This window comes from Cryphonectria parasitica (assembly GCF_011745365.1).
Source record: "Cryphonectria parasitica EP155 unplaced genomic scaffold M406scaffold_1, whole genome shotgun sequence".
Classification (NCBI taxonomy): Eukaryota; Fungi; Ascomycota; class Sordariomycetes; order Diaporthales; family Cryphonectriaceae; genus Cryphonectria; species Cryphonectria parasitica.
In genome coordinates, this window is record NW_024468909.1 from 6352204 (window position 1) to 6373115 (window position 20912).

Below are 20912 nucleotides of genomic sequence, written 5' to 3' on the forward strand. Positions count from 1 at the left end.
TGAACATAAATGTAGCTGCGTACATCTCGATAGACATAGACTAGAGCACAGCAAAAGTTAAGACACATTGAAACGGCTAATTGACTTGAAAATCCTTGATAATTAGTAATTACTCAATACGCTGAGGCGCAGACTGCATCGTCAACATTTGCTATTGACCACTTGCGAAGAGGGTTCCTCCTCACCAAGGCTAAGCAATTATGAACTAAATTATAATTGAATGCTAAGTACTTATAAGTATTTATACGGATTAATGAACCTAAAGAGGCCTGCAGCATAATTAAGTCATCACTTGGAAGATATGCCGTGTGATGTATTTATTAATATTTTTATGGAATTAAAGCGGAATAGCAAACCACCAAAGATGATATGAAAACATTAACAAATATAGTTAAGAATGATTCGCTTACAGTCTCTCTGTGATCAGGAAATTGTCATCTCTTTTCTTTTTCATCCTCTATTCGGCTGGTTTTGAGGGGCCGGTGGGTGGGGGTAGAGGCGGTCAAACCCTCACCCTTGGAATGCTGTGCCTCCTGACTCAGCTTCACAACATCGTACGGCACGGGAAGTACGGTTCCGGGTCTAAGGTCAAGGCTTCTTATGAAGGCATTCTCGACCGCGCATTGGTGACCAGTGCACATCATTCTTCCACTGGTCCAGTCTGTCCAAACTCTCTCCAAACCCTTTTCAATCGCCCTATAGCTGTCTCTCTCTACTTCAGCTCAATCTCTCGCTCGTCTCGCCATCTCACGAACGCGCCACTTCTACATTGTTGCCCTTAACCACACGCGCCCGTGAGATTATGTCGTTAAAGAAGCCAACCTACGACTTTGGAGGGCCGTATGTAAATTCCTAGGCGAGCTGCCCCGTGTATTCCTCCTGGCTGACGTTTCCCTAGTCCTGGCGCTGCGGCTATTGTCTTGGGCCTACCCGTCCTCCTGAACTTGTGGTATTTCGCATGCAACGACGTGTCAGGTTGTCCTGCTCCAGCTCTGCTCCAACCGAGGACTCTGACATGGGAGGGCTTTAAGATGCAGGCTCCTTGGCCAGCTGAGGGTATCTGGGGCTTCTCCAGCTGGAGGGTGACCGGCTGGGTCTTCGCCTACTACGCGCTTAGCCTTGTTCTCTACGGCGTTCTCCCTGCCCACGAAGTCTACGGGTCGAAGCTGCGCGAATCTGGCCGGCCGCTGCTGTACCGTTTCAATGGTGTGTGGAATTCCCATCGTCTGCTCTTCGATGCCCACCAAGCTCATCTACGCTACAGCATTCCATGCATCGGCTGCGCAGCTGGTCGCCTGCGCCGTAGGCACCTATCTGTATGGGGCTGAGTGGACCCTATGGACCTTCATCACCGACAACTATCTGCAGATTATGACAGTCAATACCCTGCTAGCCTTTGGTATTTCAATACTGGTCTACCTGCGCAGCTTCAGTGTCACGCCTGGGAACAGCGACATGAGAGAGTTGGCAGCCGGCGGGCACACGGGAAATGTCATCTACGACTTCTATATTGGCCGCGAACTGAACCCGCGCATCACGCTCCCCTTGATCGGAGAGGTCGATGTCAAAGCCTGGCTGGAGATGCGACCCGGCCTGACTGGCTGGGTCCTTCTGGACCTTGCATTCGTGGCTCAGCAGTACCGCAACTACGGATATGTATCGGATAGCATGGTCTTCACGACGGCTGTGCAGTCGTTCTACAGCTTGTACGGGCAGTACAACGAAGCCCGCGTCCTCTCGATGATGGATATCATTACAGACGGGCTCGGATTCATGCTCACCTTTGGTGATATCGTCTGGGTCCCCTTCCTCTACTCGACACAATGCCGGTACCTTGCCACCTATCCTGTTCACCTCGGCTGGCCTGGACTCGTCGGTGTGAGCCTCATCTTTGGCCTGGGTCTATACATTTTTCGAGAGTCCAACAGACAGAAGAACGTGTTTAGGACGAGGCCAGACGATGCTTCGGTCAAGGGATTGTCGTATATCCAGACCAGGAGAGGGACGCGTCTGCTCACGGCAGGCTGGTGGGGGACAAGTCGCCACATGAACTACTTTGGCGACTGGCTGCAGTCATGGCCCTTCAGCCTTCCCACTGGCCTGGCCGGGTACATGGTCATGCCTGCTGGAGGCGCCCTCGCCACGACCCTTGCGGGCTCAGGCGAGGTCTTCACGACGCTCGACGGGCGACAGATCATTCAGGGACAGGCGAGGGGGTGGGGCATGATATTCACTTATTTCTATGTCATCTATTTTGCGACTCTCCTTATCCACAGGGAGGCCAGGGACGACCTGGCCTGCTCAGAGAAGTATGGAGACGACTGGGAGAAGTACAAGAAGATTGTCAAGTGGCGCATATTGCCGTACATTTATTAAAAATGGCTCGGGGTGGCGTCGTTCATGCACACCCGCGGGTAGAGAGAGGGAGAGACAAGGAGTCATCCAGAGCGTTGGGCAAGATGACAGGAGCATGCACCCCGGTGCCACATGGGCTTTTGAGGTTTTCCGGCTTCCGGAAACTCAGGCCGCAACAAGGCCCCCTGGGTGGTTCTCACCGTTCTTCTCTGCTGTGCCCCCACTGGGTTCCATTGCCCCAATTTTACCCGGAGCGCTGGGCCCAAAGTGGAAGCCTTGTCGCATGCACGGGGCGGCCGTGGGCCATGATTTCGTGGGAGATTGGAGGACGAGAAAAATTCTGCACTTCCTTGCTCGACCTCTTTGTTGCTCCATCGTCCCCAACCAAAAATTCCCATATCCCAGCATTCACAGCCAGTAACAGCAATCTAACCGCCGTAGCTTGACCATCGCGCTGCTCTCACCGTCTCGTGCTCGCAAAGCAGGTGTGCGGCGTCCCTCCTGGCGCCTCCCCAGCGTCGGCCTTCTCGTGCTGTTTTCCTGCCCAACTGATGAAACAAATTACGTGGTGTGGCCCCTCTGCCTAAGCTCCTGAGTCTCCCCATCTTCAACATGTTGACAAGCCCGACTCGACTCGATTGGCCCATCTCCCTCGACGACTGCACATGCATGCGCCCCACACACCCTCCTACCCTCCCTTGTACCCATTATCTATTATCCTTGATCCCTACTATGGAGATGGGGGGCATATGAGGTGGGTCAATATGCGCCCCATTTCTTCCTCGAGTTCGCAAGCGCCCCCGTTGCCTGTCACCGCCAGTGCTTTTCAAGGGCATAGGCGAGGTAGGCGAAAGCACAGACTTGAGCGGTGATAGATATATAATCATCAAGTGTGTCCCACGACCCCGAGCGATGCATCTGGCTTTCTCTTTTGTTCTTTGTTCATCATCATATTACCGGTTTGTTGGGATTTTTCCTTTTCTGGGTTTCTTTCGTGTCTTGATTTTTCCCCGTCACGAAATATCACTTTTGTTTGGAACGTTTCGATACCCACCGCGATCATCATCATCGTCTTGCATTTTGAGTGAAGAAAGAGAAAAGGAAGCAAGAGAAAATACCCACCCCCCCCCCCCCAAAAAATTTACGAAAATGTTCGGCCGAGGAAGGAAGCAGAGTGTCTCTCAGGCCTCTGTCAAGTCTGTGAAGCCACCACCAACGGCATCTGTCAGAGATTCCGGAGTTTCAAAGCGTCGACCATCTGTTGCGTCGACCCGCCGTCGGCCCTCGATTGCCCCGTCTGCCAACACGCTGGTGGATGCTACTGGCAGGTGGGTCACAACTTTTCATTCTGACAGGCAAGCTCCACAGGCTTTCCGTGCTGACATACCATTCTCCTCTCTCCTGCAGCAACTCTCCCATCGTCACACTCGTCGTCGGCCCTGAGCACAGGATATTCGCGGCTCATGAGGATGTGCTGGCCAAGTCTCCCTATTTCGGCACGGTTCTGAGGAAGCAGTACATGGAATCCTCCAGCAAGCGTATTGCCCTCCCCGATGAGGACCCCGAGGTCCTCTCCTCCATCCTTGAGTACCTGTACAAGGGCGACTACTCGCCTCGCCTCGTTCACAACAAGCGCCGCGACGCCTGGGAGATCGAGAGCAACGATGCCGCCACGGTCGAGCTCCACGGGATCAAGGGCGAGGTGCTGAAGGATACCGTCATTTACTGTGCTGGCGAGAAGTACGGCCTGGATGAGCTGAAGCGCATCGCCCTGCGCAAGCAAGGACTCCGTAAGTCAGAACCCACTCACACACACACACACACCCTTCCACATTCTTTTTTTAAGTAAGCCTTGGCCACACCACACAGACCAATGACTCACATTGTGCAATATAGGCACCGGTGTCCAATGCAACACCATCCTCCTTTCTGCCCGATATGCCTATGCCAACACGTCCGACAATGACTCGAAGCTGCGCGCGCACTACCTCGCCCTCATCATCCGCAGCCGCAACACCTTCAAGCGCAGCGGCACCATGCAGGCTGAGATGTTCAACGGAGGCAGCCAGCTCTTCTTTGACCTCTTCGTCGCCCTCAGCAACCATGTCGATGACGTTGCCAGCCCGCGTGGCACAACGCAGGGCCGGTTCTAGACGCCACCACCACCGCCACCCACCGGCGGCCAACCACCATTTCCACTCTTCCGATTTCCTTACGTGTTCATCTCCTATCAACGAATCGTCTCCATCTCGCTCAAGAAAAAAAACAACAACCCTTTTTACTCTATGAACTTATTTAATCCGGCATGGTTCTCTGGTCACTGCTCTTTCCCTTATTGTCTCATTTTTATGATACCGTCTCATCTTTCTTCTGGCTATTTTCCTTACTCTGGCTTACTGTCTCGGTCTTGGATCTTGAATGTTGGTTTACGGTACTGCATTTATTGATTCTGGACACAGACAGGCGTTGTTGTTTTTTTGGCTTCTCTGCGGTCTTATACCCATTTCTGCGTCTGCGTTTGTTGTTGTTGTCTGCTCTATCCTCTTTCGATTTGATTTTTCTTTTTCATATTCTGTCTCTTTTTCAACAACGAACTGTACCACCACCATTCTGCATGATTCTGTCTACGGATTTTACGGAGGTCAGGGAAAAAAAGTTTGCGGCTTTGCGTTTATGACTACGACACATTGTGATGATTTCCAAAATCTCCTTGAACATCTCTCTTTTCCTTGTCTTTTTCTTATTTATTGATATCAGCGATACCATTCTCAGTTGGGACAAAAGGGAAAACCGCCGGGCGGACGGAGGACCATCAAAATAGAATGTACTAATAATGATTACATTTTGGCTTCACACATAAACTTTTTCCTCTAAATTGTGCGTAGGTTCTTTTGGTATTGTGAGAGAAGAGAGAGAAAGAAGAAAAAAAAAGATAAGAAAACCCCGTGATAATTCCTTCCGGAGTTGATGGCCGAAAACGGGGTTTGAGTGTTTTGTCGGTGAGCTTCACCTGCGCGGCGCCCCATGGCCAGCTGCAACCTTGATTCGCCTGCAACCCCGGCCATGCACCCGACGCAGTGAGATGTTAGAGCGTACATGAACACTACTGCTAGCTGCAGCATGCAAGGCAAGACCACGTCACAATTATTCTGCAGAGCTGAAGCTTGCAAATCGGCTCACCAGCCCGAGTGGAAAATTCTCCGGCCACCGAAAAAGAAAAAAAAAGCACCAAAAATCTAAAAACCCTCTAAAATAATGACGACAAGATGGGAACGACGCACGTCTGCCCAATGGCAACCACCATGAAACATTTTATTCGGATCCGAGGAAGTATGGCCCCCGTGTTGGAGAGAGAGTACCTACCTAACCTTGCCTGCCCTTCTACGAGGATAAACTCTGATTCCTTTCTTTTTTTTCTTCTTCTTCATCTAATTTCTCTCTATTCGCAAATTTGTGCCCGCGGTGTCAATCTTTTTCTTCTTTGTTTCCCCTACAATCTATTCTTTATTACTGTGACACCGGAACAATGACCCGTTGTCCTCCGAAACATCCCAGTCACCGGTGGTTCCGAGGTAAATGGTAAATCAAAAACGGTTCTCACTGTGCAGAAGAAGGGACGAGAGAGAAAAAGTAAACAAGGGCTCTCCCGGGCCTGCTCACCGAGTCGGGACGGAAGCCGGGGGGAGGAAGGTTTCCCAAGCTGAGGAAGGACTAGTTAAGGTTGATAAGCAGACGAGGCGAACGCAACGTCGATCAAAGTAGAGAGAGTGCGTGAAAGTAAGAAACCCGGGCTGACTCGGGACAGGGGTTGGGTGGTTGGTGAAAAGATGGGGATGGGCGGATAAGAAGGAAGAAAAGGAAAACAAAAAAGAACAACAACACAAAGGGAAAAAAGTGGACGAAAACCTGACAGAAAAATTCTTCAAGTCCCAGTGGCCTTCTTATGATCTCATACCTGATTTACTGTCGGCTTGTTTCCCACCTTTCTCGACGGGGCTCCGGCGGCTGTTTCGTGGGAGGCGCGCACAGCGCACACTGCACACCACCCCGTCCCCGTCGAGGTGCAGCAGGCGGCAAGCAGCAGAAGTGTTATGCAAGCCCGGCAGCCTGGCAGACCGATTTTCTTCCCCCACGTCCGTGACACCGCTGCCACGACATCCCTGGTCCGTACCCACTCCAGCTGCACTGCAGGGGCTGGGGTGGTTGGGAAGACCATGGGTAGGGTGGCCTCATCGGTGTAGTGGTGGATATGGGGGTTGGATGGGCTGCAGGTTGAGCTCCACCTGAGGTGGGCCGGGTTTTGGTCCCGGTGAAGAATGGGTGAGTGGATCTGCACGAGGTGCTGACTCTGCATGCACTGGCCGAGGTGTGGTCCCTCGAGGAAACTCTGTTTTCTTCTTCTTATTCGACGTGCACATTCACGTTCACGCTTCCTTTGGTGAACCGTGAGTCGAGATCTCCGGTGTTCATGGGACGTGCCCGTGAAGATTGGCACGCTCGTGCACGATTCACGCATGGGCGAGGATAACGATGATAATATAGTTTGGATCACGTCCGCGGAAGTGGAGGAGGAGGACAAAACTCCAGCAACTCAATTTAAACCTCGTGTCCCCTTTCAAACCCAGTGCAAATGTGCACACAGTGAAGAAGAAGTTGAAAGGCAAATTTCCCGGCGTGTTTCCGGTGAACGAGCTTGCTCGGAAAATCCCGGTTCTAGGACGACAACTACAGTAACTATGGCAATACTATTGCTATGGTAATGTGAACAAATACCATGTCAAATGTTAAGCCTAGCACCCCCGGCCGTTTTAATATCAAGGATCAAAGCTTCGAAAATGGAAGCTTACGAAGTCTAGGCCAGGACTATCCCTGAGAAGGCCCGGACAAACCCCCCCCCCCCCTTTCTTCTTTTGTGGTTATTTCCACCAATATTCATGATGATCCTAGAAGAGATTCACGCAGTCCTGCACGCTTTCGGTGACAAGCTGCTAGGGTGGCGTTCTCAACTGAATCAATACCGAGATGAGGGCGCCGTTGGTAAAGCCAGGGGAAGGCATTCCAGCTTACTATGCTGGAAGAAGTACAGATCATCCGGAAGGCCGGAAGAGGCGTTGGTAAATGAAATTGCTTTCCACCCTTACTTTTTTCTTGTGTTCACATAAGTACTTGCACAGGAACAAAACATGTGCTTCTTGTTCCTCGGCCTTTTCTAGAAGCACATGCCGTCTTGGTGTGTTTCGTAATTCGGGGTTTGACTCACTTTTTTTTTTTTTTGGAGCGTTAGGTATAAATAATTTCAAAGTGGAGACGATCGAGTAACCTCACCCAGAGATATAAACATTCCAATAAATACCCCTGGTGCTTGGCCTGTGCGAAAATTAATGAAAGTGCGCCGACGACCCACACACAGCCTTCACAATTAATTACACCTTGATCATCAAAAATGTTCAAAGCTCCGCCGGGGAAGGGGGAACGAAGCGGGGGAGGGTGTGTTGGAAAGTCTCAGCAGCGCCACGACGCTCACTCTTTGTGTGAATTCAATCATTGCCGCCGGCTTGACTGGTAACATTGATATGCTACAGTGCCTCACGGCAACACGGAATAAGATTCGATTGTTGATTACGGGGCGTCGAAGTAGATTTGAGGGCTTCGGGTTAGCAATAGGGGTAAGCAGCCTGACCAGAACAGAGGGAGGAGAGTCTTAGATACCTCGCACACCGCCTGCTGAGTCTGTATTCTAAAAAAAAAAAGGCAACAATATCCTAGAAACACTAATTAACCATTGTAATTTGAAGTGGGGCTCAAGTGAGACAGTCAGCCGTGTCTCACACACACGCTGCAAATTTGCGGCATGTGTGTGATCGTCAGCCTTGCCGACAAGGCTACACCACCCATCTCAACCAACGTACTGCCTGCACCACTTGGAAAGAAAGGAAAGAAGAAATAAAACCCATTAGTCGCTGACTGTTTGATACACTGATATCGTACTACTCATTCGAATTACTAAAGTGACTGACCGCGGTAACCAATATTAATGAGTGGCATTTTACTACATTTGTAAAGTCTTGACAATTTGTGGCATTCAACAACCCAGAGGCACAATAACATTGACCAGCCTTTTCTAGTAGAACAGCATAGATAATATCGAAGCCCTAAATTGCAAAATGAAAGGCACCAGAGTGATCAAGTAAATAAAGGAATTGAAGACGACATTCTTGGCTTCTCCTTCAGATGTCGCCGTTCACCTCAGACTAACCATGAGGACATTGCAGGCAGTAACTCTTGAAATCGGGCTCATAGAGATTTTTAATTCAACTAGGACGATATTTTATAACGCAAGGGGCAAGAACCGCTAGAATAAGTCCATTTATTCGTATATTTCAACGCTTGTGAACAGGCTACGCAATGCTGTCGCTAAAACCTTACAGAGATACTGGGCATGCTGGCTAAACATAGACACTAAAAAGCACTATTTATTATGATTCTAAATCATCCAAGTTCTCGACTGTCGATACCAGCTAAGAACCAGAAAGGGTATACGGCACTTTTGAATGTGGCCAGTATCTGATGTGTGTAATGTATGGGGATATCAAATGCGTGCCTCAGAAGCTACTTGCTGAACTCAGCTTTGATTAAACAAATGGTTAAGGACTATCCGGCTGAAACAATTTGATATTAAAAAGCGATTCTTCAAAGTGTTAAAATAACGAGTACGTGAGTTGAGCAATCGGCGTCATTGCCTGTAAGAAAGACGATGTTCATTACCAGAAACAATTACAGTCCAGGAACTTTTTTTTCCTTCCAGACATAATTACCTCCACGACTATACGAGTTCTGTAAAATTTCTACGAAAGTGTGACCAAGGAAAGCCAATCTCATAACATAACCTTCTAAGACAGAGAGGTTCACAACCGCCGTGGTTCTTCGTGTGAAAGTTTCACTATGGGCCATTATAAGAGTAATTAACGGCCTTCATCACTGATCTAGCTGAGGAAATACCCAAACTGACGAGGTTATCTCAAGGAGCTCTTAATTATCCTTTAGCGAACGTCCAAGTGGGAATCCATGCACGGCGTCTTTGACCTGAGGACCAGTGATGGAGTTTGTGGCCAGTGACCGAGGACCATCCCCCGGGGTTGCTACCACAATATATCATCCTTATGTCTCGAGGCTCTAACGGTTGTTCGCTCAGGATCGAATTTCGGTGAGATCACCTGGTGAGACTATATCGAGCTCAGCACTCTTATTTAATCTTTTTGTGATGAGTGAGGCGCCATGCCGGCACACTTTGAGGAGAAAGCTTAGTTCTTGAGGGAGCAGAAAATTCATCAAGAAGGTCTGAAAAGTAGTAGTAGCATCATGCGCCTGTGATGGAGAGCTGTAAAGGTACTATGTCGGAGGTAAACAGTCTTTTGGGATGAGTGAACGAGCTGTAAATAGATAGTAGTGACAAGTAAGTGGAAAGAAACGCAAATCTCATGGCCCTCATTTTGAAAACAGCATCACGAACACGCATTAGGGAAGTAATGCAGACTGGAGAATTGTAGACATTTCCCTTACTCCTCTGATGGGAAGTGATTTCTAAACTCTGAATAGTCATTTTCAATGTGTCTTCTGACTGCATTATAACAATTGGAGGTACTAGTATGAATTGCAAGATGCATTTGTGAAGTCAGCAGTCTTCCAGCAGCGAGCTGTTCATGACCAACAAGTGAGTGCTTTTGCCCAAAAAGCGAATGATGTTCTATATAACATTCAACGAACCAATTGTAAATACACCCTTATGCGGACACAGGATTATTGTGTGACAGATTCCGTTTGACCTCGCTCAGAAGTGAGAAGATTGCCGCCTCTCGCACATGGATGGCGTGCACAGCCAGATCAGGCACAATTACCAATGATACTCCTCCAAAGCAGTCAAACCCACCCCTGTAACCAGATGTATCCTTCGGAGAGAGTATCTTCCGTATGAGATCCTGAATACGTGAGAAATTGGAGTCGACCAAACTGACGATTGGATGAAGGTGGCTCCCAGGGCTGGAGGAGGAAGAGCGCAGGCCACGGTCCTGTAGTTGAAGCTCATTTAACTGCTCCTGTATACGATGCAACAAGTTGTCGTGAATTTCTATAAGTCGTAGATATGTAGAAATCATCAAGAGTTCCGATGCTGGGTCAAGAGACAACGTTCGAGGTGGTGTTTCAAGCGAGCTGTCCTTTGTAAGCCATTCCATCTGTCTTGCACAGGGAGGTAGTCTTTCCAACGTTTGTGTAAGAAAGTCAGCCAGCTCCTCTGAAATTTTCAGAGAACTTGTCACGTCCAGGTGATGTCCTTCAGCCGAAGTCGCTTCCCCCTGACCCCGGGCAGTCCGTGAGCCGGCCGCTGACTTAACGCTGGGGAGTTGCTTCAAATGCTGGGTCACGAGGGCATTGAGGCCGGCCATCTTAGCTGTCCACGTAATTATATCCAATTCGTCCACAGGCAATGATTTGGACAGCTGGATTCCTATCTGGTGTCCGCCTGCGCCGATTGAGGCCAGGGCTTCGAGACAGATATCTGTTGAGGACGAAGCCGCCGACGAATCTTCCAACGAGTATAACGTAGCGTCCGCCGAGTGTGACTGAACCAGGTCACGATTACCAGTCATTTCAACATCTAGTCTCTCTATCGGGCCATCAAAGCACCTTGACGTGCTGTGTGATGAGGTCGCATGCAGGCTCTCGGCCAGCGCTGGCACTGCTGCTTTCTTATATCAGCTGACATTCGTGAAGGTACATTATTTGCAGACTCTCACCTCGACCCTTTGCGGTTACGGACTCGAGTCTGTTATCAACGTCGTTGTTGTTGCTCTTTGAGGCATCTTGTACCCCGAACAAAGGCTGACTTTGGCGCTTGTTCCTCTTCGCGACGCTGAAGACACATATGCTGCCGGTCTGTTGACAACGCTGGCATGGTCCGCTTTCGCTTTCATGATTGCGTGTACACTTGACTTTGTTCCGGTGACAAGTATCGCATGCTCTGCGAACTTGTCCTTGAAGCGACGGGTCGACTTGAATCACCGCGTTCATGTTGTATGCAACTCGCAGCCCATCTGCATTGCGTCGTGTTGGAATCAATGAGAAAGCTGGCTATAGGTCGAACCTAAAAGTATCGATACAATCAAGCCGGAATTGTACCCTTACTGACGAGATGATCTTTATAATGTCGGGACCCACGGGAGTTCAAGGCTTAGTAAAACACCATTCAATGGATTACTCAGAGGACCCTTGTAACTTTGATGGTCTGGCGAGTTGCCTATCTAGGAAAACCGCCGACCCTGCCACGTGCCGGCTTGCCAGGTGAGGCTCGGCATGCATATACGAAGGGCTACAATGGTACCAGGCAGTATCATGATACGTGGAGATCTCGTTGTATGATTTTGGACGTTTTGTAACCTTGGGAGTTGTTGCATTCGCCCCTATATGACAAAACACTCTCAACGAAGGCCTGACTTGTTAGATTGAGCTCCCAGGTTTTGCTTAGAACACCATCGAACCTTGCGTTCTTCGAAGATTCGTAGATTGCTTTTATGTCAAGCGCAAGTGACCTAGACGTTACTAGAAACATAAGTACATTGTCTCTAAAGGTGGACTAAGACTGAAAGTCTAATTCGTTGCTGAACTGACTGTACGTGAAGGGCTTCCCTTCATGATGAATAACTGAGGTAGGTATGAAATGCAGCATGCTTCAATTCCGTCTTCAATCTCGTTCAGACTTATCCATGGATGTCATGGCCGACACTCTTTCTCTTTCTTGATGTCACAATACCGTGATATGTAAGGCTTAGGGTCTAGGCTAGATTTTCAGGGTCTCATTACCACTTAGAACAGTACGTAGCTACATCTGAGCGCGGCAAGTGTGGCAAGTATTTTCCCGGTACATCTCATTGCCGACAGAGACCTTTTGACTATACGGTCGCGTGCCGACTGCCGCCTTTGCTATGGTAATTTAGTGCATTCAAGTTTTCCGATATACCCGACGCTGATGATTTGGACTTGGGTTGAATCCTACCCTATCGAGCCATATTTCACCCTTGATTAAAAGCCATCGACGGCTTATTCCTTTACTATCATACTGACTACTGGCTGTTCAATGATCTTGTCCGTTGTTGTTCACAAACAAGTCCCCAGGTGTCGAGTATGAGCATACCAGCTCCAGGGTTGCCGTTCGGCGAAAGCTTCATTGCTGGTCCTCGCATTCTGTTAGGGCACAAGAAGAGACTGAATAAATGAAAGAAAGAAAGAAAGAAAAAAAGAAAGAAAAAAAACAGGGAACTATCTTAATCATCGGCCTAAGGTGGTAGATAAGACTCATACGTCCTTCCACCGAGGCCAGCGAGCCCAGCGAGAAGCGAAAGCCGATCAGACCTCTTCCCAGCAACTGACTCAAAATGGTCCAAGCCCGAGCGGAAGTTTATATGGAACCTTGGAAACTCGTAGAACGAAATCTCTCGGAGCAGGAAATTTCAAAAGAAAAATGGACGACGGAGTCGAACTATTTTCTCTTTCTTTTCCCTTCTCTCCTCTCTTTATGAAAGCAGCAAAGCGTTGTACGATTATGCATGATAAATACAGTACAGATCGTCAGTGGACTTTTGATTGAGACAGGCAGCCTTGATATGAAGGTAGGCAGGAAAAGCCCCTCTTATGACGGAGGATCGTCCACGCTGCAGATCAAGACAAGCTTTTTGCGCCAAGCTGGCCGGGTTCCGCCCCGATCCGATCCACAGCACCTCAACGACTGGTTCGTGCCGTATTCACATATCCTTATTAGTCTCTGTACCTGCGTAGCACGTCCACAGAGAATAGAGGAGGATATGCAAGGGGCTCAGCTTGTGAAATTACAGAAACTCCATCTTCATGTTTCCTATGACAGAGGCAGTCTATGTCAAAGTCAAGAATTGTTTCGTGGCCCCGAGTGGTTTTGCTGACGAAAAGGCTGGGCTGTGTCCCGCTGACCGTTGTCGGTGCCGACATAGGTACTTTACAGAAGGACGGCGGGCGTATTCCTAAAGATTTGTGCAAGCCGCCTCTGGGTGCATCGCCTGCGCGATTTAACGAACCAGCTCAGCACATACAGATTACATCTTACTTCTTCTTGAACGTACGAAAATTCAAAATGATCAACGCACGCGAGTCGTGCCAATAGGCTGGATACTGGCAGGGGCTTTTGAGACTAAAAGGCGGCCCACACACCCGCTTAGAACTTGGTCTTGCCTCGGTCAAAGGTCGAGATTGGCTCTATTGGGTGGTCCCGGTGTCTTTTCAAGCTTCCGGCCAAGCTTCTTGTCTGTGAGCATACTATGTCATTTTAGTCAAGGACCTGAGGGTTACACAGTCGTGCATGTATGGACATGTATACTTCAATCAAGCAGGCTTTTGTCACCATCCCTGTTTACATCTCTATCATCCTGTTCTCGAGGTAAACGACAAAGATCTTAAACAGCCGATCGTGCATAGTGCTTAGAGTAGCACTGCATAGGAACTGGCCTGCCGACCCGGATACAACGTTCGGAAACAACGTTGAAGATCAACACAACGTGGGGCCCGGAAACCTGCAAACCATGCACTATGACGGCACTCCCCATGTGGAGCCGTTGAGCCGCCCACGCGACGCCGAGATTGAGCAGAAGCTCAGTCAGTCACCGGATCTACCGGGTTGGTAGGTCAGCATCTTCCTTGGTCACTTTGCCCTATCGTGCTCTGGTATTGGGCTGTGTACGGTAAAGAGCCGCCCGGCCTGCAAAGGCAAGCAACCCTTGAGGGAAAATAGTTAAAGCCGCCTGAACGGGTACGACGGCATTAGGGCACGACATATGTAGGCTGGCGCTTTGGCGCATGCTTCCCTTGAGCAATGGTCATACCGGAAAAGTCCTCTCCCCCCCTTCCCCCCCTCTCCCTTCGAACCTTTGAATGCCTCACGCGAGGAGAGGAGGTCCCTGAGGGTTTCCTGGAGTGGCCGGCTAGTGGGCCATGCGCGTTTAAGTGGTCCGAAGCGGGCCAACAGCGAGGCAATTCATACTACTACTGCATGATGCTATTCTTTTAATCGCTAATGGCTTTGCTCCGAAAGAGCGAGCCGGTAGAACCGGGCACGCGAATCAGATTTTGCTCACTTCCGTCATGAGGGAATAAAATGTTGCGGCGCTGATCAGCGTAAGAGTATTAGGTACTTTGTGCTGTAGGGGTTCACTTTTTCCTGTTTCTTGTTTAAGACCTGACTTCTCCCCCCATCGTCGTGTGGCATGTGAGGATTCCCTTTCCCGCTTTTGCTTTTCTGCGTAGTTTCGGGTTCACAGAGAAGCTCCGGGAACGTGAGGCTTGCCAACTGATCGATCCTTCATTTGTCTGGACAAGTCTTCCTTCACTTTCTCGAGAGGCTGTCTGTCTGTTCCGCAAATATGACTCTCGGTCACAACAGACATCATCCGGACGATGACGTCGAGGCCAATGCCTTGGACAACAGTTCGAGCAGCGGCGGCCTCGGCGGGAAGGACCTCGGAGAGTACGAGGCCCTCGACCGGTACATCACCACCTACGATGCCAGCGGCAACAATCATGGTGTAGAGGAGGAGGAAAGAAAGCCCATCGCGTGGTGGAAATTCTGGAAGAGCGAGGACCCGACGTACGACAGTCAGCAGGCTGGACAGGAGGGCAAGGCGCCGCCACATTGGCTCGAGACCGATATTCATGCCGGTATCAGCAGCAGCGAGGTCGCAGAGAGACGGAAGCGTTTCGGCTGGAACGAACTTACTGCTGAGAAGGAGAACCAGTTCCGCAAGTTCTTGGGCTTCTTTGAAGGACCAATTCTATATGGTGAGTATGATGTGAGAGGAGCCCGCTTGCCATTCATCTCGAGTGGCAGAGCCAAGCCTATATTGTCAGAAATGGATGCTAAAAAGTGTCTCCTCCATTGTTTATAGTCATGGAAATCGCTGCCCTGCTCGCCGTTGGTCTGAACGATTGGATCGATTTCGGTGTTATTGTTGGCATTCTTCTTTTGAACGCTTTTGTCGGATACTACCAAGAGAAGCAGGCAGCAGATGTCGTTGCCAGTCTGAAGGGTGACATTGCTATGAAGACAACTGTTGTTCGGGACGGCCAAGAACAGATCATCCTGGCTAGGGAATTGGTTCCAGGCGATGTTGTAAGTTTTCTCAGTCCCGAAATTTGCAGTCATCTCACATTCTGACTTTATTCTATCTCATTAGGTCATTCTGCAAGAAGGACAGACTATTCCTGGCGACTGCCAGCTGATCTGCGACTACAACACCCCTCAGGACTTTGAAGAATTCAAGAAGCTGAAGAACGAGGACAAGTTCGACCCTAATGCGGCCAGTGAAGCCAATGGCGATGACAAGGCTGGCAAGGAAATGAACGATGATGACGATGCTGGATCTATCCACTATGGTGTTTCTCTGATTGCTTGCGGTGAGTGAGATGTCGCATAGTCCCTCTTGGAGGGGCTCCAGCAACTGACGGTAATTCATACAGACCAGTCCGCCATCACCGGAGAGTCTCTCGCTGTTGATAAGTTTATGGGCGATGGAGTTTACTACACTACTGGATGCAAGCGAGGCAAGGCGTACGCCATCGTCACGACTTCAGCAAAGTACTCGTTCGTCGGAAAGACTGCCAGTCTGGTCGAGGGTACCAAGGATACCGGGCACTTCAAGCAGGTCATGGATACCATCGGCACATCTCTTCTTGTCCTGGTCATGTTCTGGATTCTGGCGGCTTGGATCGGTGGATTCTTCCGTCACATCCACATTGCCACTCCAGGCGTTCAGACGCTTCTTGATTACGCTTTGGTGCTTTTCATCATTGGAGTCCCTGTCGGTCTGCCTGTCGTCACCACGACCACTCTGGCTGTTGGTGCTGCGTACTTGGCCAAGCAGAAGGCTATCGTTCAGAAGCTGACTGCCATTGAGTCTCTGGCCGTGAGTCCTTCCCAACTCGAATGAATAGTGTGTTCTGTGAAATTTTACTGACACAAAACTCCAGGGTGTCAACGTGCTTTGCTCTGATAAGACTGGCACACTGACTGCGAACAAGCTCTCTATCCGGGAGCCATATGTCGCCGAAGGCCAGGACGTCAACTGGATGATGGCCGTGGCAGCTCTTGCCAGCTCTCACAATATCCAGTCGCTGGATCCTATTGATAAGATCACGATCCTGACCCTCAAGCGTTACCCCAAGGCTCGCGAGATCCTCCGCCAGGGATGGGCTACGGATAAGTTCACCCCATTCGATCCCGTCTCAAAGCGCATTACTTGCGAGTGCCGCCTCGGAAATGACAGGTACATCTGTGCCAAGGGTGCTCCAAGAGCTGTTGTCCAGCTGGCCGACACGACCGAGGAAGTCCGGAATCTGTACAATCTCAAGGCTAAGGAGTTTGCTGCTCGTGGATTCCGATCTCTTGGTGTGGCTGTCAAGAAGAACGACGAGCCGTGGCAGCTGTTGGGGATGATTTCCATGTTCGACCCCCCTCGTGAAGACACCGCCCAGACTATTCTCGAGGCTCAGGCTCTGGGTATGTTCTCAGTCAATTTTTCTTGTATGCTTAGGATAACTTCTCTGACTGTGTTGCAGGTGTTCCCGTCAAGATGTTGACTGGTGATGCCATCGCCATTGCCAAGGAAACGTAAGTGACAACGTTCCTTTCACTCGGCTTATTTTATAAACGAAGAATTGTAACTGATAAAGATATATCACAGTTGCAAGATGCTGAGCATGGGAACCAAGGTTTACAACGCCAACAAACTGTTTAACTCTGGACTTTCCGGTGCCCTCCAGCATGATCTCATTGAGCGTGCCGACGGGTTTGCCGAGGTGTTCCCCGAGCACAAGTACCAGGTCGTGGAGATGCTGCAGCAGAGAGGCTCCCTGACCGCCATGACTGGTGATGGTAAGCGAAAACTCTGGGCGGAGAAAGCAAAAAGAGGAAAAAGCCATAATATGCTAACAACAACTGTCATTTAGGTGTCAACGACGCTCCCTCCCTCAAGAAGGCTGACTGTGGCATTGCTGTCGAGGGTTCCTCCGAGGCCGCTCAAGCCGCAGCTGATATCGTGTTCCTGGCCCCTGGACTGAGCACCATCATCCTCTCCATCAAGACTGCCCGACAGATCTTCCAGCGCATGAAGGCTTACATCCAGTACCGTATCGCTCTATGTCTTCATCTCGAGATCTACCTGACCACCTCCATGATCATCCTGAACGAGACCGTCCGCCCCGACCTGATCGTCTTCATCGCCCTCTTCGCCGACCTGGCCACTGTCGCAGTTGCTTACGATAACGCCCACGTCGAGCCGAGACCCGTCGAGTGGCAGCTCAGCAAGATCTGGGTCATCAGCGTAATCCTCGGATTCGAGCTCGCCGTCGCTACCTGGATCGTGCGCGGTACCATGTTCCTCACCAACGGCGGTATCATCCAGAACTTTGGCTCCATCCAGGAGGTTCTCTTCCTCGAGATCGCCCTCACGGAGAACTGGCTCATCTTCGTCACCCGCGGCGGCAAGACGTGGCCCTCATGGCAGCTCGTGGGAGCCATCTTCGTGGTCGACGTGCTGGCCACCATCTTTTGTCTGTTTGGCTGGCTGTCTGGTAGCGGTGGTGGTGTCATGTACACGCACCCCAGCGACTCCTTCAAGAACAGCAGCAACGGCTGGACGGATATCGTCACCGTTGTCCTCGTCTGGGCGTACTCCATCGGTGTCACTATCTTCATTGCCATTACGTACTATATCCTCAACAAGATCCAGTGGCTCAACGACCTCGGCAGGAAGGACAGGCACAAGAAGGATACGATCCTCGAAAATGCGTTGTTATCGCTCAATAAGGTGGCTATTGAGCATGACCGCAACACGGAGACGGGTCACGACCGATTTTACCTGGTCGAGAAGGCTGCTGCCGAGGACGAGGAGTAGAGGAGAAGATACATGAAAAAAGATGGCGGAGGATATTGGAAATGGCCTTTGGTGTTTAAGGGTGATTTGGGTGAAATTGTTAATAGATTTCCATCTCGGCGCAGTCGTTGGGAAGGTCTGAAAGCATAGATAGCATCAGGTTTAATTTCAATCAAACCATTTCAAGAAGTCTCATGTTTGTGCGTTTTGATTCGTCATACATAGCGTTGCCATGTAGATGCAAGAGCAGTGTCTGATAAAAGAATATATCTTACGCAGTGTCATGAAAGCTTCAACGTCTTTCCAGATGACCTGCTGCAACAGGCGGTGGTGAGGTTGAGTATGATCACGGTAATATACAGGTCTATTTACTTGAGCAAGAACTGGTTCCATGGTAAATGTGTCTTGAGAAGCGCTTGAAGGGCAGCCTCTTTGAACATAAGAATTGAAGTTATTTACACGAGTAAGATGGTACCGTGAATTTCAAGAAGCCAACTATGATTGAAATCGCCTGTGTCAAGTGCAGTGCTTTCCAAACTTTCATGTGTCCACAGCTACCCTGGACGGACAGACCATCGCATTTGCCCACTGTCTCCTTCTCCTTGTCCTTGTTTCTCTCTTTCTCAAAGGCACTGAGCGTAGTAAGCATTCTCCGTGGTGCAGGTGCCACTCGCACAGATGGTAGGCCCCGTCCAGCCACTACCCCCACACTGCCCATAGAGGCTCTGCCCGCCGGTGGCCGCCGAGGTAGCCGACGTGGTCACAGCAGGCGCGGTGGTGGTGGTGACCAGCGTGGTCGAAGTGCTGGAGACAGAGCTGGATGATGCACTGGTCGCCGTCGAGCTAGCGGCAGTCGTGGTGGCTGACGTGCTCGCGACTGAGGAGGCGCTGGTACTCGCGGCGCCAGGCGTAATGGCAGAGCTAGTGACGGTGGCAGTCGAGCTCGTCTGCTCTACAGAGCTGGGGAAGCCGCTGTACAGTGTTGGACCCGGGATGGTGTAGTTCTCGGACGTGACGTAAATGTTGTAGCTGGTGAGTTTCCCAGGCATCAGTTTCAAGGTTCTCTTGCTCAATATATGTGCTTGATTGTAGATTATATGATTGATATTCCCAAATGGGCAGTAGACAAGGAAAGGAAGAGTGGTCGTCAACGTACAGGATACCAGGGTCTGTCTCGTGGTATAGATCGGTTCCGTAGGTTCCGCTCGGCAGCAAGGTGCCCGTCCCCGAGACGGCAAGGTTGAAGCACTGCGGATAGTTCTGCGCGCCATCCTCGGTCTCGGCGCTGTGCAAGGCGATGATCTCAGTCCGTAGGACGTAGTTTCCAGGGAGGAGGTCCTCAGGGATCTGCACGAGCCAGGTGCTGTTGTTGTTGATGAACACGTCGTCGCCCCAGATGCCCGGGTCGGAGCCGTTGATGTAGCCCACCTGGTCTATCTTGAAAAACTCGAGCGTTGTCTTGTCGACTATTCTATAGTATTAGCCCAACACCGTGCACACTCTGGTAATCTAGAGGTGCGATACACTTACCTGTCTCACAATCACCGTTACATGCAGCCAGATAGTCCAAGTAGGGGCCCTTGTGGCTGTCGGGCCAGGGAATCGCCCACTGGATAGAGATGGATTGGCCTGCTACCACGGTTGCGTGGCCGCCCGCAGGTGTCGCGTTCTTATGGCTAAATAGCTCGTCAGATCAATTAATCTATATTTCTTCTTCTCGGCAGATAGGGTGTGTTCAAGGAGAACTGCCCGAGACGCTTTGTATAAAAAGACGTATTGCCCCCCTCTTTCCCTCATCTAAACGTTAACTCTTCATGCCGGGGACATAAGAACTTACCAGATGATGTCTCCAGTCTGATAAGCATCTGGTGCGACGAAGCCATTATCAGTGTCATCAGCTGTCCAGCCCACAACGATGGGAGGATCAGCCAGATATGGATCAACTGTCGGGTCATAGCCTTGCCACCATACTCCGTCTATCACGAGATTATTCACGTGGCTGTGAGCAAGGACGGTCGTGGTGGCGGCGAGGGCGCCGAGTATGGATCGTGACAGAATAGACATGATGGATTCAGTCACCTGAGGACCAGCCCAGTGATGGTGATTCTCTTTCACGTGGGCAATGTCAAACACAGGGGAGTTTTTAAGCCTTGATAGAGAGCTAATCACAGCTGTTCGACTCGTGGGAGTGGTCCTGCGCTGGCCAGTTCGGAAATGAAGTACAGGAGTGGCCTAAAAGAATTTAGAGCCACAACTTCAATTTATACGTGGGCAGCCGGAAAACAGCCGTGACAACTACCGTATTAGAACTCTCTATCCACCATAGGAAGTTTGTTCCTAAGTGGGAAGTCTTCCGTCAATAAGATAGCACCAAAGACGTCTTCAGATCCCACCAGATGCTGCTATTGCTTTTCTTGCAAGTGGGTACTTGATATTCCCCCGCCACTTGTATCCACGTGCGATGTCTCGATTCCTTGTGCAGTCTGACCGCGCGTGCCCAGTCCACTTTGAGATGGTTCCATCCCTCCATCCCAGAAGAAGGAGAAAGAAGGAGGGGGGGCGGCGGGTTGGCTTGAATGGTACCTTGAAGAGGGCCAGTCCGGAAGCATCACT

The 20912-nt window shown here is 50.2% G+C and overlaps 5 protein-coding genes across 5 annotated transcripts; 3 read left to right on the forward strand and 2 right to left on the reverse strand.

Moving 5' to 3' along the window:
• Positions 1 to 802: 802 nt before the first annotated feature.
• On the forward strand, positions 803 to 2376 carry M406DRAFT_59893 (uncharacterized protein; the record flags this gene model as incomplete). Its single annotated transcript, XM_040924655.1, has 3 exons — positions 803 to 840; positions 899 to 1206; positions 1265 to 2376. 3 exons carry the CDS (start codon positions 803 to 805, stop codon positions 2374 to 2376), a joined length of 1458 nt encoding a protein of 485 aa, XP_040782099.1.
• A 365-nt stretch (positions 2377 to 2741) lies between these two features.
• On the reverse strand, positions 2742 to 3411 carry M406DRAFT_354706 (uncharacterized protein). The gene has a single exon (XM_040922979.1). It carries the CDS (start codon positions 3024 to 3026, stop codon positions 2784 to 2786), a length of 243 nt encoding a protein of 80 aa, XP_040782100.1. The 5' UTR covers positions 3027 to 3411; the 3' UTR covers positions 2742 to 2783.
• Positions 3412 to 3504: 93 nt separating this feature from the next.
• Positions 3505 to 4508, forward strand: M406DRAFT_336648 (uncharacterized protein; the record flags this gene model as incomplete). Its single annotated transcript, XM_040921171.1, has 4 exons — positions 3505 to 3551; positions 3585 to 3683; positions 3763 to 4145; positions 4252 to 4508. 4 exons carry the CDS (start codon positions 3505 to 3507, stop codon positions 4506 to 4508), a joined length of 786 nt encoding a protein of 261 aa, XP_040782101.1.
• A 10180-nt stretch (positions 4509 to 14688) lies between these two features.
• M406DRAFT_272535 (plasma membrane H+-ATPase) lies at positions 14689 to 18486 on the forward strand. The gene is made up of 8 exons (XM_040918152.1): positions 14689 to 15207; positions 15315 to 15538; positions 15603 to 15822; positions 15886 to 16331; positions 16396 to 16924; positions 16984 to 17035; positions 17109 to 17299; positions 17374 to 18486. Exons 1-8 carry the CDS (start codon positions 14793 to 14795, stop codon positions 18318 to 18320), a joined length of 3024 nt encoding a protein of 1007 aa, XP_040782102.1. The 5' UTR covers positions 14689 to 14792; the 3' UTR covers positions 18321 to 18486.
• A 436-nt stretch (positions 18487 to 18922) lies between these two features.
• On the reverse strand, positions 18923 to 20363 carry M406DRAFT_59897 (glycoside hydrolase family 61 /Carbohydrate-binding module family 1; the record flags this gene model as incomplete). Its single annotated transcript, XM_040924656.1, has 5 exons — positions 18923 to 19103; positions 19167 to 19328; positions 19456 to 19765; positions 19830 to 19975; positions 20137 to 20363. The coding sequence occupies 5 exons, from the start codon at positions 20361 to 20363 to the stop codon at positions 18923 to 18925; spliced, it is 1026 nt and encodes a 341-aa protein (XP_040782103.1).
• Positions 20364 to 20912: the final 549 nt, after the last annotated feature.

Excerpts from the sequence above, each read along its gene's own strand:
- M406DRAFT_354706 (XM_040922979.1), bottom strand. The coding sequence starts at position 3,026 with ATGCATGTGCAGTCGTCGAGGGAGATGGGCCAATCGAGTCGAGTCGGG.
- M406DRAFT_272535 (XM_040918152.1), top strand. The coding sequence starts at position 14,793 with ATGACTCTCGGTCACAACAGACATCATCCGGACGATGACGTCGAGGCC. Across the intron at positions 15,823-15,885 it reads TGTTTCTCTGATTGCTTGCG|ACCAGTCCGCCATCACCGGA; the intron begins GTGAGTGAGATG and ends TAATTCATACAG. Across the intron at positions 16,332-16,395 it reads CTGCCATTGAGTCTCTGGCC|GGTGTCAACGTGCTTTGCTC; the intron begins GTGAGTCCTTCC and ends ACAAAACTCCAG.